The sequence below is a fragment of the Bos taurus genome, chromosome 24 (genome assembly GCF_002263795.3).
Source record: "Bos taurus isolate L1 Dominette 01449 registration number 42190680 breed Hereford chromosome 24, ARS-UCD2.0, whole genome shotgun sequence".
NCBI classification, from domain to species: Eukaryota; Metazoa; Chordata; class Mammalia; order Artiodactyla; family Bovidae; genus Bos; species Bos taurus.
The window spans coordinates 40,769,920-40,785,056 of NC_037351.1; the positions used below are offsets into that span (position 1 = coordinate 40,769,920).

Here is a 15,137-nt window from a genome sequence, read left to right on the forward strand (position 1 = left end):
CACCAGGAAGCAGGCCAGGTTCTTCCCTGAGCAGTGCCGGTGTCCAGTGCCCGGCTCTAAGGCCAGAGGGCCTGTGTGTGACCAGTGGGCGCCTTTTGTGAGCCCCTCCTCTTTGTAGTTCCAGTCACTCCCTGGGGCCAGACACTGGAGGCCCCTAGCCCAGGGGGCAGTAGCCTTCACTGCTCTCCACATGGACTGTCCTTCTCTCCTCCAGTTGGGTTTTGAAGACATAGTCAGACATGGTCCCTCTCTCAGCCTCTTGTGTCTGGCAGAGAAAGGTGAACTCTCACTCGTCTTACTCATCTTGAGTGTCCTGCAGGGCCTCATTATGGGTCCTGAAGCACAGGAGGAGCTGTTTATCTGAGACCGAAAACCAGGCTTGACTGCGTCCCAGGGATGGGTCAAGCAAGCATCCGTTTCGTGTCCGTCCCAGGGACGCTCCCGCCTCTGATGGCTCACGGATCACTTAGGGTGGAACTCGGAGCCGTGTCACCCTCTGCCTTTTCTCCTCCTCTTCCTTTCTCCTCCTCCTTCTTGTTATAAGGAGGGAGGAGGGGGCCAGCTCTGTGCTCCTTGATAAACTCCCAGCCCCACCGCAACCCTCACATCTCCGTTGCCACCTGCTTTGAGATCACCAGGATTCATCTCACGAGGCCCTTTTTCTCATAAAGCCCTGGCGTCCAGCTCCCCCGTGTTCCCTAGGCCCTCATCCCCTTACCTCTCTGTACGACCCTCTCCAGGCCCATCCCTTCCTGTCCCATCAAGGTCGTTACTCCAACAGGCATCTCCTTTCCCTCCTGCATCATCAACTTTTTCCCCTCCAGGGGTCCAGAAGCATCATCATTCAAAATGCCCTCATTTCTCCCATCTTAAAAAAGAGCAGTTTCCCTGGATCCCCACACTCCTCTCTGGCTCCGTATCACACTGACTTCCTCCTCCCCCTCCCTCCTCCCTAGATCAGCAGCTCCTTTTTGTCCCAATTACTGGCCCTTCTTATGACCCACCCTCTCAGTTCACCTCCCAAGCACTCTCCTGTAGTCTCATGGCTTTAAATATCGCCTGGCAACCCCCAAATGTTTGCCCCGAGTCTAGATTTCTCCACTTTATGCCCAACACCTACTTCATATCCTGCTGGGCTGGCATCGTGGGCCTCCAGGGGAAGTTTGTATGGTCTGTGTAGTGGTCAGAACTGGGCCCAGAACCTAGAGCCAATGGCTGAGTACATCGAGTTCTCAACCTGGCGAGCTTCTGTTACTGAATTTAGCATCCAACACTGGGCCAAGACAGACTGGATTTTGCCAAGTTGAAAATCAACCAACCACTGCCATGGATAATCACTCCTTTTCTTTAGAGATTTTTTTCACGTTGGATGTTATATCTGAAACCTGGAACACCATCCTTTTTTTTTTTCTTGGAAATGCTCTTCTTGGTCATTAGAACAGTCCACTTGGCGCTGTCACGAGGAGTCAGCAGCCTGCACATCCGTGGAGGTGATATTCACCCTCCTTCCCCCTGAAATATTTAGCATATTTATCATTCTAGTGACTGTCCAAGCCCACATAATACACACTTTTAGATGCATTTGAATTTATTCTCTTCAAAAGGAGCTACACGTGCGGACATGTGCAGTAACCTCTAAGTGGAATGCACAGTAGAAGAGAAAAAAAAAATGCCTTTCCATGAAGAATTTGAATTTATACCAAGAAAAAAAAAAGGAATAAAAGGTTGTAACATTAGAAACCTGGCACGAAAATAACAAGACAAGGGGAAAATATTGTTAAAAAAAAAACCTCTTGCCAAGCAGTTTGTTAAGTTACACTGTTACATTCGTAGATTTGGGTGAGGGGGAAAGAAGTGAGTGAAGTAGCTCAGCCCCGTCTGACTCTTTGTGACCCCAATGGACTATTTAGTCCATTGAATTCTCCAGGCCAGAATATTGGAGTGGGTAGCCTTTACCGTTCTTCAGAGGATCTTCCCTACAGAGGGACTGAAGCCAGGTCTCCCACATTGTAGGCAGATTCTTTACCAGCTGAGCCACAAGGGAAGCCCAAGAATACTGGAGTGGGTAGCCTATCCCTTCTCCAGCAGATCTTCTTGACCCAGGAATCGAACCGGGGTCTCCTGCATTGCAGGTGGATTCTTTACCAACTGAGCTACCAGGGAAGCCCCCGGGGGAAAGAAACAAGCTACCAACTGCAGCCACATTCTGTCACAGATTATCCTGTCTGTGGCTGACTGACAGGTCACAGCCCCAGGTTTCCAAAGGGACAAAGGGGAGAGAAGCGCGTCCGGAGGGAGAGGGACAGAAGGAGGTCCACCTCAGGCAGGATGGAGGGCAGAGCACGCAGAAGGCAGGGGTGGTGTGTCCCCGAGGGCACCTGCAGTAAGTGACACACTTCCGTGAGATTGTCCTGGGGTTGTGATTTATTTCAGCCCAGTTTGTGTTTATGTTGGTGCTTCTCCAGAGTAGTTGTAAACCCAGACTCCTCACTCAGCCCCTTCACCCAGGTAGTAAGCCAGTGACCGTGTGGGGAAACCTGCAGGGCAGCCCTCCTCGCCCTTTTTGAGTTGCTCCCCCATTTTGCACGATTTCTGCCATGATCACCTTGCCCCTGTGTCCTGTGGAGGCTGAACGTTGCATTTTCTTGGCCTTCAACATGAAACAAGTTGAGTAAGTGCTAAGGAACGACGATGCTGAGCTTTGCCGGCTGCGCGGCAAGTGCACTCGCCTGTTTGCGACAGGAAATGAGGCATCGCTGGGCTGATGTCTCTCCCTGACCCGAGGATGGGCAGAGTCACACCCTGGTTCTCACAAAGCTTAGAGAAGAGGCTAAAGTACAACAAGACTAGTTGTTTAGTTAACAGAAGCAGACATGAGACCATTAATACGACCAACTCTTCTCATGGAGTGTTTACAATCCTTGTAATTGCTTATATTTAAATTTTTAAGCCATATCCAGTTTTTCTAAATAATTTATTCCCTGAGTATTTATTGGCATAATTTAGCTACAAAAAACTTAGAGAATCATTTGTTTAGAAAGTCGTCTACCACCATACCACCCTGAACATACCCTATCTCGTCTGATCTCAGAAGCAAAGCAGGGTCTGGCCTGGTTAGTACTTGAATGGGAGAAAGTATACCTGGATAACTTGTAATCTATCTCTAGTGAGATAAATGGAGTGGCTCCCAGTGTGCCAGCATTTGGAAGAATAAAACCAAATAGCTTTCTTTTTAAGTTTCCAAATTATATTTAAAAAATCAAAATTGAAAGCCATTAGGCTTTTTGTCAAGTTTCGTGAATTTGAGCTATGTTATTTTTACATGGATGGCTGTTTTCACCTATTATTCATTTTTTAAAACATACACATTTTAACTTAAATTTTTTTCTTAGCAGTTTAGTTAAAGAAGTACTATCCTCCAAATATACCACTTGGCTATGTGTTCCAGTATTGGGGTATATACTTCAGATGTTATTACAATAAAAAATGGTAACAGTGATATCTTCAAGGTTCATCTGACACCTGTTCGAGGGACATTCTTTCAAACAGAATAGCAGGACATCTCCCTGAAGTAGTCAGAAATAAAAATGTCCTGTAAAGAGTCATTCTATCCAGAAGAGCTTGTATTAATAAGGTGTGATTTTTGCATCATAACTACTCTCCTTGCTATCGTCGATTGTATTGCAAAGAACACGTGCATGGAACCTCAGGCTATGGTGTTTCCTGCCTTGTGTTTCTCTGATCTTGACCAGTTCCGTCTATCTGATGGCCACAGCCATGTTCAGAGTCCAGAGTCTCATATAAAATCTTAATATGAATAACTTTTTAAAGAAGCGTTAGTACGTTCCCAATGGAAACAGATGGCAAGTTTATAGTCTGACCCCTGTTCCCTGCTGTGACTCAGACCAAGCCCCATGTGGAGCGCGTAGGACACAATGATGGTTAAGTTTTTCAAGAATCAGATGACCCATAAATGCAAAACCCAGTGGAAGGGTAGAAAGGGCTGGTACCAAGAGTCAGTGTTAATTTCATTTTTACCAACAAGAAGAAAATTCTAACGTGGGAGATTTGGACATAAAATCTCCACTTTCCCAATGAGCTATATCAGTAGGGAGAGGGACGTGATGGCTCAGATGCCGAGGGCGGTCGTGTTCTGACGAAAAAGGGAGCAGCCCTTAGAAAATGGATTCTGTTTAGAGAATAGAACGATAGAATCCTAATATTTTTCATCCCGAGCTCATTTAGCAGAGGTAATGGATATTTCATCAGACACAGATATGCCATTCCATTGCATTACACTGTAAACAGGACGGACAGTGTTTGGGAAATGGGAGAGCTAAGACAGTAGCCACTGGCAGGCCCTGGTTATCTCATTTAAACAGATACCAAATGTGGGCAACAGTAGTGTGATCGTCGGTTGCTTCCCACTTTGTGAATAAATTGCTTAGAAGGAGTCTTTGCCTACCAGATGTGACCTAGATTTAGCTTTTCAAAGGCGGGGGGTTGGGGGGTGGGAGTATCTCTATTGTGTTAAAAAAACAATTGCTGGTAAAATGCACAGTAAGTGAGCTTATCTCCCCTCTCCAGGTGTTTGGGCTAATATGTTATGGAATTACTGCTTCATTTATGAAAAATAATTGGGGGAAATGTTCCAGCAAATCAAATTTGGATAAAGGCTGAGGATGTCTATTGTGTTGTTAGCAAGTTTTTAAAAAGGCAGAAAGATCAGGGAGCCCATAGAGATAATAAAAATATTTTTAAAACTGTGTTTGAGAAGAGTCTCTCATAAAAGGGTCAGGCGTGGGTGTACTTTCCAACTTGTGTTGGGGTTTAGTGAAATATGGAAGAACAATGAGAACAATTACACCCCTTTCAGCGCCTGTGAAAGCTGCTGAAAAAAATCAAAGCCCGTCTGTCTGCTGGCTCCGATAAGTCTTACGACTCTGTTAAAGGTGGCGAAAATGTAAAAAGCTAACGTTTCTATTCTCCCTTACCCACCGTGTCTCTTTTCTTGTCTCCCCGCCTCCTGCAGGAGCCGCCACTCCAAAACCAGTCCCAGAACCCGAGAAGCAAACAGACCACACGGTCAAGATCGCGGGGGTCATCGCCGGCATCCTGCTGTTCGTGATCATATTTCTCGGGGTCGTGCTGGTGATGAAGAAAAGGTGAGCCCCTGGCTGTTGCCATGCAGGTGCTGCTGGCCCACTGTTGGCCAAGAGGCTTCTCGTGCGTGAAAGCGTTCTGTTAGTCCGTTGTCTTGGATGACCGAGCCGCACCTGTGGCTCTGGTGGTTCGTATTTTGCATCATGTAGCAGTCAAGGTTATGGGAAAACATTTGGAGTCCGCAGCTGGATTTTGTGTGACTGTGAAGAGCTTCTTATGCCAGGTCAGCGTTAAGGATCAGGTGTCTTCCCACCAGTTGGTACTTACTTAAAGCTCAGCAGAATCAGTAAAATCACTTGTTCACCAGGAAATGTTCAGTATTAATACTTATTACTAACAATAGATCTTGAGGAATACAAGAAAAGAGACTTCTCCTTCTCATGATAAGGAAGATAATGACAATGACAGAGTTTCTTGGCCCTGCGTTACGTGCAGGCACCATGTCAGGAGATTAAACAGCACAATATCCCACGAGAGAGGGACTCTCAGGATCAGACAGACAGCAACTCAGGGCGTGGACACATAAGGACAAGGATGGTAACATGTTGGGTGTAGTAAGGTTGCCCTTTCTAGCCAGGGGTGGTCAAGGCAGGAGAAAAACACATATGGCCGCAGAAAGCAATCGTCACCTCCAATACATGAAAAATACACAGTCTCTTTTGTCTTGTGGAAATGAGAACTTGCTTAATAATACAGTGTTCAGTTTATATAAAAATGATCAACATAAAAGATAGATGGCAAAAAGCAGTAAGATAAATTATCCGTTTTTTATGTAGTTTAAAATTAGTTATAAACAATTATATCCTACTGTATAGCACAGGAAACTATATTCAATATTCTGTGATAAACCATAATGGAAAAGAACATGAAAAACAATATATTGAATATATACATACATATATATATATATATACACATGTAAAGAACCATCACATTTCTATACAGCAGACATTAATACAATATTGTAAATCAACCAACTTCAATTTAAAGAAAAATTTAAAACAATGATAGAGTGTGAGCAAAGTTACAGATGACAAGAAGTGCAGATCGAGAGGTTGACAAAGCCAAGTCAGGGAGGTCTTGTCTGGTCACCTAAGGAGCTAGACCTGGTTGTTAAGTCCACTGGTGGCCTTTAAGCAGGTAGTAATGGGATGTGCTTTTTCTATTAGAAGGATCACTCAGTGTTAAGGTTGAACCCAGCAAGGAGAGAAAAGGGCTCGAGGCAGGAAGACCAGCAACTTTAGAAACATCAGGAGGTTGCAGCCGCTTGTAGGCCGATCCGGGGAGCTGAAGTAACACAGAAAGAACCTGTTGTTGGCGAGGCCGTTGGTGGGGGTGTCCCCGCTCCCCAGTCATGGGGTGCGTATGAGCTAGGCTGTGTGGGGCACGAAGAGGGGAGCTCAGCTCTGCACTTCTATGTCTAGTCTTCCTGTGCCATGGAGTGGACACGTCCCCTGGGCAGGGGGGGGTGTGCTGGCATGCAGTGCTATCCACAATCAGAGTCATCCATCCACGTGTGCCCAGCTGAAGCTGGGGCTCGAACGTGGGCGCTCAGCGCGACTGTCAGAAGGAGGTCGAGGGTAAAGGTCAAACCTTGGGTCACAGGGATATTTAAGGGATGAGCTAATATCTGAATGTATAGGCATACATATACAGCTTTCCTTGCTTCTTCTTTTGTATTTTGTTTACTGGTCCGGTGAGGCCTCAGGACGAGGCCTTGTCCTGGCTCATACAGGCCTGGCTGGTCCCCATCATTTCAGCTCCTCCTCCCTCTTGTCATCCACCTTTTCTTCCTTTCTTGTTGGTCACACATCATTTAATTTCACTCCATTTTTAAAATATTCTTTCTTGTGTTGAGAACTTTGGTGATCTGCTCTCTTAGCAGCTTTTAAATATATAGCACTATAGTGTTGTATATACATAGAGGCTCAGATGGTAAAGAATCTGCCTGCAATGCTGGAAACCCAGGTTTGATTGTTGGTTCAGGAAAGATTCCCCTGGAGAAGGGAACTGCAACCCAGACCAGTATTCTTGCCTGGGAAATCCTATGGACAAAGGATACTGGTGGGCTACAATCCATGGTGCTGCAAAGAGTCAGACCCAACAGAGCGATTAACACTTTCTTAATTACTTACTTACGGCAATGGCACCCCACTCCAGTAATTTTGCCTAGAAAATCCCAGTCAGACACAACTGAGCGACTTCACTTTCACTTTTCACCTTCATGCAGTGGAGAAGGAAATGGCAACCCACTCCAGTGTTCTTGCCTGGAGAATCCCAGGGATGGGGAAGCCTGGTGGGCTGCCGTCTATAGGGTCGCACAGTGTCGGACACGACTGAAGTGACGCAGCAGCAGCAGCAGTATAGTGATATTAACTACAGTCACTTGCTGTAGTCATCCCATCCCCAGAACTTCTTAACCTTGTAGCTGGGAGCCTCCTCCTCCCTCTTCACTTCGCTTATCCCTAGCTTCCTTTTCTTTATCTTCTCTGCATCTCTAGCTGTCAGTCTCTATTTCTTTCTCCCTTACATCTCTGTCTTTTTCTTCCTCTCTTACTTGTTCATCACCCTTCATCCACTTTCTCATGGATGCTCTTTTTCTCTCCCACCTCGATGTTTATATAGAAAGCTTATCTTTGGTACGGGTAGTTTGTACTATTTTTTTAAAATATGATCCAGTATGAATTCTAAGCAGCCCTAGGCCCTTGCATGCCTAGATATTCAAACTAAGCATTTTGGAGAGTTGATTTTTAGTCATGGGAACGTGTTGGATTTTCATGTCATCTGGCAAGTCCTCCATGAGGAATTGCCTGAAACCACCAATCCAGTTGCCCTCACGACCTTAGCTAAATGTTAATTCATCCTCCAAGGGTCTGATTCTGCTGGATTAATTTATTATTCTACTTTGGACTCTCAGGCAGACATGGAGGTTATGTTATAAATTATGCATTTGAAGAAATTGCCGATGGTAACATACGGCCTTGATACAACTTTAGACTAAATTCCAATAACTCATATCAAATTTGTATGATTATTTACTAGATGATAGCCTTAAAAGGGTTATTTTCACAGCATGTGCCACTTTGGTATTTGCTCTTTCTGAAATATAGAATATGCTGCCTTGTAAGGCAAATTTGTCAGAAACTTGTAAGATTTTGACCTGAACAATCATGTGGTTCAGACTATCCTAGTTAATAGAAATTCCGAAAACTTCTGATTGTTCAGGGTTTTCCCTCCAAATTGAAGCCTAGAATTTTAAATGTGTTTTTAACAGACCAGGGAAAACATGATAGTAATCACAGGTAAGTGGCTGGAGAGTTACTGATAAACAAGCTACAGAATTTGGTTAGCAGACAGAGAGTTTAGATTTGGAATTCCTGGATCTGTATTTTAACCAACTCTGTGATTCTGAACTTCTTTGCCCCTTAGTTTATTCATCTGTAAGTTGAGCAAACTGCACTCAACCACATCTGAAGTCCCACCCAGGCCCAAACTCTCAGGCTTTCTATTACGTGGCAGCTGATGCTGGCGTCCTACAAGGGCAGTGAGGACTCCTTATGTATCTCATGCTATAAACATACCCGGCCACTCCTCCAAAGCTCACTTTGTGCAGTGGATTCAAGTCTCCATGGAGTGTTGGCTGGTGAAAGTTCATCTTTCAGCCACATGCTTCCTGTTGTCATACAGTAGGTACTCAGATAAAGGGGAGCAGCAGAAAGATGAAATGAGAGAGAATGAGCAATAAAGAGCCAGCTTTCATTGTAGTGTTGGTCATGTTTGCTGGTACAAGCCTGTGCTCATCAAACTGGGAGACCCACTCCTGCCCAGGCTAGACTCAGTCACCAACATGAGCTTGTGTCATTGGTCATAAAGGCAGCCTGAGCCAAAGAAAAAATGTGGGTGAAGCAAATGCATCAGTACTTCTGGTAATATAGGCGGAAGTCTGTGCTGCCAGGGAAGAGTGAGAATTGACCATCTGGATGGGTCAGTGTTCTGGGCCACGTGGGCCTGAGCTCTTGGGAGGGGGAAACAGCAAATTTCCCTTGAAGATGTTGCCAATTATTGTCTTAACTAAGATCCTGTGGGCTTCTGAAAGGCCAGCCATCTCTAAAAATTAGTTACTGAAGGTAGGCCTGGAACAGAACCTGTAAAATCTATTCTCTTTGCAACCCTATGCACTCTACAGTCCATGGAATTCTCCAGGCCAGAATACTGGAATGGGTAACCGTTCCCTTCTCCAGGGGATATTCCCAACCAAGGATCGAATTCAGGTCACCCGCATTGCAGGCAGATTCTTTACCAGCTAAGTTACCAGGGAAGCCCAAAATCTGCTCAACTCATACTAGCTCATGGAATCCTTTCACACCCAAGTCATAACGACAGAAAACTGAGATGACCTTCAGTTTTATTTAGCTATAATGTTTTATAACCTATCACAAATTAGTTGTTACCTGTTTGTGAATATTTATATACTGGAGCCTGGCCTAGAAAACAAACCTACTTTCCTTAATGCCCTTTACAAAACCTTTACATGTATTTTTATTTATTTTATTCTTTAGGCAAAACAATTTCTTGGTATTTTCCCATTCCCAGTTCTTTTGAGGGTGCAGTATTTTGATGAAGCAAATGTTAAGAAGGGGTGTTAAGATGAATATCTATGAAATAAAAAGATCTCTTGCAGAGTCACATGACAACACACTCAAAATTAATGTAAGTTGAGTTGAAGATACTTAGTTTTTCTCATTTTCATCCCTGTATAATTAAATATATTTGTATAAATGAAAATGCCTGCATGTTCAACATTTTTTCATAAGGAATAATTTATCTCAATAACATGTTTGACAGAATTTAGTATATAAACACTGTCGATTTTTATCCTGATTAATTATATTTACTATTGTTTCTAAAATTGCTATAGATCTTTTAGAAATTTGAGAACATTTATATCAATTACAGTAATATTTCTGTCTCAGTCATTGTGGTAAATAGAAATTACAGAAGTTTTGACAAAATGGAAATCATTAAAGAGATACACAGTCTTGGTCAAAATAGCAAATGTTAGCTCTCCCACTGCATGCACACCTGTTATAGGTAAATATGACTGTTTCCATTCTGTAGCACAATACCTCACTCTCCTTTCCATAAAGCATTTTAACAGATGTGCGTTTTGCAAATGTGGGCTTCTCAGGTGGCGCAGTGGTAAAGTACCTACCTGCCAATTCAGGAGACGTGGGCCTGATCTCCGTGTCAGAAAGATCCCCTGGAGAAGGAAATGACATCCCACTCTAGTATTCTTGCCTGGGAAATCCCACAGACAGAAGAGCCTAGAAGGGTACAGTCCAGGGGATCGCAATCTTTTGTCAGACATGACTTAGCGGCTAGACAACATTTTGCAAATGCAGCTTATGTCATTAAATATTTAGCACCTTTCTATTGTATTTAAAAAACAGTGTAACTACCAAGAAAAAAAAATTCAATACTGTAGGAAGAGTATCCAAAAACAGGAAACCAAAAAGATAAGAGAGAAAAATGTGATGAAAGTCCACTTTCTAAAGAGATGTCTGCAGTGTATGAGTGGAGGTAAGTTGACATTAACTGTAATTCCCTTACTAAACCTGTTTACACTTGAGATAGAATTTTTTCCACTATATTTAAGGGTCAGTTGCATGTAAAAAATGTCTCAAGTCTGAATGCTTTACTCAAAGTCCTGTTTCAAAATCACATTTTCTGAAACCGTACTGAGACAGTCCTGTGTAGCCATGTCTTTGTGACTGTTTAGACTACGTGTACTTGACATGTAGTCGTTTAGATAATAATCAGGTGCTGAGACTCTTCTGCGGTAGCACATGCTTCAGCACACGTGAAACAGGACACACATGTAACCAACTGGTCTGGAAATGCCCTCCTAATTAATTAGCTAGTGTACTTTAGTTTTCTAATGGTAACTGAATGAGCTCCTTGTTCAGTGGTAAAATATAAATTTATCTTATTTTTAAGATTTGTTTTTGATGTGGAATATTTTTAAAGTCTTTATTGAATCTGTTACAATACTGCTTCTATTTTAAGTTCTGGCTTTCTGGCTGCACAACATGTGGAATCTTAACTCCCTGACCAGTGATGGAGCCCTCACCCCCTGCATTGGAAGGCAAAGTCTTAACCACTAGACCGCCTGGGAAGTCCATAAGTTGACCTTTGTCAGTTCTTTTCTAACCAGGACTTTATGTGGTAACTCTAATAGCTCCCATAGTCGCACTGTTTCTGGATTTGACCTATTGGTTTATTTGACTATGTTCTACTGGGGGCTCCTTATAAATATTTTCTTTTAAAAAGGAAAGTAGGGAATACAGGTACCAGTTTTTTTTTTTTTTTTAATTTAACAGGAAGAAAGTGTCAGAATGATAAGAGGCAGTCACTGGACTTTAGAATCGCACAACCTGGGTTCACAGCTCCACTTGGTGCTGGCGTAAATTCAGGGGTGTCATGTAACCTCATAGTGGCGTAAATTCAAGGGTGTCGCATAATCCCGTGTTGGCGTAAATTCAGGGCGTCACGTAACCTCTCTGAACTCACTTTGCAGATGTGAAATGTGATGATGATGACTTGTACTTCACAGGGCTGGGGGTGGGGAGGTGGGGTAGGAAAATTAAGTGAGAGGACTCAGGCATATAGTTGGTGCTTGATAAATAGTAGCCCAGAAGTTCAGGAAGCTGTTCAAGATCACATGGGTGGTACTCGGAGAGCCTGGGGTACATCCAGGTGTGTCTTACTGTTCCCACCTGCTGCCCTGGTCGCAGCAGTCAAGTTCAGAGGTGCCTCTCGCTCAGTAAACCTCAGCTGCTCTTTGTAACCAATAGTTAGGGACACCAAACAGTCATCGTCTTATTGCCATTTACTCTTGCTGGAAATCTACATGTATTTCGAACTGGCAGCGTGTTTTAATCTCCTTTCTGAGCTATCACTGGAGAATAGCTGCAGGATCACTTTTTCCTCTTAATCCTTTCGAATGTGTGTGTTCATGGCATTCTTGGAGCCATCGGTTTTCTCCTAAGAACTCACAGCAGAGAAGATGCTGTGTCCTCGTCTGATTAGTGAGTGAGAGAGCTTTGTTGAGTTTTATAGTAAGCCTTCAGCAATTGAGCTTCACTCCCTCCTTCTCAGACACAAACTCTAGGGTCTGGGGGCTGTGGAGGATCTGCAGGGCCCTGGAGATGAGAGGCTGACATGGGCCCCTGCGAGCTATGTGGCCCGCAAGCTGCTGGCTTTGTGACCCCAGTTTCCTCAGTGTAATGCCCCCAGCGGGTTCCAGCTGGTGCTAGTGGTAAAGAACCCGCCTGCCAATGCAGGAGATATAAGAGATGGGGGTTCGATCCGTGGGTTAGGAAGATCCCCTGGAGGAGGGCATGGCAACCCATTCCGGTATTCTTGCCTGGAGAATCCTATGGACAGAGGAGTCTGGCAGGCTACAGTCCAGGAGGTCACAAGAGTTGGACATGACTAAAGCAACTTAGCATGCCTGCATGCACAGTGTCCGGAAGTCATAACAGACCTTTCCTAGAGTGTTCGGAGAAGACGATGTGTCATTGGCATTGTGGTGCTGACCCCAGTACTAACTATGTGGTCAGTGCACACACCGTGCTGCTGCACCATTGAGCTGGAGCTGTGTGTCTCATCACAAACTTAAAGTCTTAGTTTCTGCCCCCAGAGGCCAGCAGGACCAGGAGCTGGAGGAAGTGTGGCGTCCACTTGGAGAACATGGGTCTCTGTTGAGAAGGTTACTGGGAGGAAGGCCACCAGGGGCACAGCTTACGGTCCCCACAGCAGGGCCAGGTCTGAGCGGAGACTGTGGAGCCGAGAGCACAGAGGAAACTGCTCCCGACCAAACTGGCCCAACGGTCTTCCTCGTGCAGAGGCCCCTGCTCCATCCAGGGTTTTACTCCCTACAGAGAAGGAAGCCGGGTGCTGGGGCCCCGACAGCACCTCCCTTGGGGGTTTCCTGCTAAGCCCCAAGGTCATGTGAGTGGGCGTGGCCTGGGCACTGAGCACAGATTCTATGGGTATCTGAACCTGTCAGACCCGGACCCGGTCCAGGGCCGGTCATCAGGACAGAGGACGGGGTTCTCTCTCTCCTGTATCTGGAGTAGCACCCTGCATCTGTAGGGATCCCAAGCCCTCTTCACAGCCCAGGCCTCTCAGCTCTCACAGGAGCATCTGAGGGTGGACCCTCTGGTCATGAGACTGGCCCTGAGCTGGGCTCTCTCTGCCACCTCAGGGCACGGCCATCCTACTGATGCCTACCTGAGTGCCCTGGAACTTTCCACCACAGCTCCTTTGTATCTTGTATCCATTAGCACAACTTATTAAAACATGTTCTTTCTCTATATCTTAGCCTTGAGGTTCAAGTCTAACAGAACCTATAAGGGGGTTTCATGTTTACCACTGAAATTGATGGTTCATTCTCTGAGGTGGCTGGCCCCCAAGCCTGTGTTGATGCTCCCAGCTCTGTGCCCCCAGGCTCTTTGTGCTCTGTAGAGGGCGACCATCTCATTCATGTTGACACGACCTTGCATTCTAGTTTGTAGAGTAGGAAACACCCAGGACATGAAAGCTGAGGATGCTTCATTTAGGATGATAGGATGACAACCATCATCCTAAGACAAACATCACTAAACCTGTCTTCTTGGTCAGTGAATCTGTGGATTCAAACTTAATATTATCACTTCTTCAATTCTTTCTAATTTTGTATTAATGACTAAAACAGTAATGAAAAATACTTTCACTATAGGAAATATATATAGGTTAAGAGCAAACTAGTGTCTAACCTGACTTATTTAGGCAAAATTCATGATCTCTCTAACATAAATCTGAATTTCAAGAAGGAAAGAAATTATAGCTGAAATCTTTAATCTTCTTTAATCATTTATGAAGAAGATAAAGAGGAGCTATCGTGTTAATTAGTAGAGGATGTTATTTCTTTTCTTTTTTTTTTTTTGCATGTCTCAGCTTTACAAGGTGCTGCAGTAAATAACGTATTGACAAATAGGAAAGGCATGTTGTTGCCCAGCGTCCTCACAGACTGTGCCCTTCAAGGTGCATCATGCTTCATTAGGTCCATTGGAAGGAGTTTGGGTTATTTTCATATATAGCTCCCCTCTTGGCACTGATGTGGTGCAACTAAAGTAAAACTATGTTTATGGGTTTTACTGCAATAAGTAAAAACTGACTCACTTATTAAGTCCAACCTCCTTCTATTTGTTTGTAAGAACAACACAAAACCAAAACTTGGCCAGATGGGGGAGGAGCCAAGATGGCGGAGGAGTAGGACGGGGAGAACACTTTCTCCCCCACAAATTCATCAAAAGAGCATTTAAACGTCGAGTAAATTCCACAAAACAACTTCTGAATGCCGACAGAGGACATCAGGCACCCAGAAAAGCAATCCAACTCTTCGAAAGGAGGTAGGAAAAAATATAAAAGACAAAAAAAGAGACAAAAGAGGGAGGGACGGAGTTCCGTCCCGGGAAGGGAGTCTTAAAAAGAGAGAAGTTTCCAAACACCAGGAAACCTTCTCACTGCCGAATCTGTGCCGAGCTTTGGAAGCACAGAGGGCAACATAACAGGAAAAAAAAATAAATACACAATTAAAACTCGAAGATTGCGAGTCCTACGGTAACTCCCCCAGCAGACAAGCAGCGCAGACGCCTGCACGCGCCATTAGCAAGCGGGGGCTGGGCAGGGAGGCGCAGCGCGGGCTGCATCGCTTAGAGTAAGAATCTGGCCTGAATACCCTGAGCACTATCTGAGCGAAATAATTTGGGCTAGCAAACCAGACTGTGGGATATCTACCACGCGAAAAGCCAGCCCTAACCTAAGACCGCCAGGCCCACGCACGGAACAAAGAATTGAACAGAGATAGCCGGCTACAGACCTTCCCCCTCCGGTGACAGGCAGCCAGAGCCGGAAGGGGGCAATCGCAG

The 15,137-nt window shown here is 44.7% G+C and overlaps 1 protein-coding gene across 6 annotated transcripts in view; it reads left to right on the forward strand.

The window, feature by feature from the left end:
* The window catches only part of PTPRM (protein tyrosine phosphatase receptor type M), a 665,201-nt gene that overhangs the window by 439,899 nt on the left and 210,165 nt on the right, over window positions 1-15,137 (forward strand). For all 6 annotated transcript variants that reach the window (XM_059881042.1, XM_024984488.2, XM_024984489.2 and 3 more), the window contains one exon: window positions 5,033-5,165. In XM_059881042.1, coding sequence (XP_059737025.1) covers window positions 5,033-5,165 — 133 coding nt within the window. The remainder of the gene's footprint in view (window positions 1-5,032; window positions 5,166-15,137) is intronic.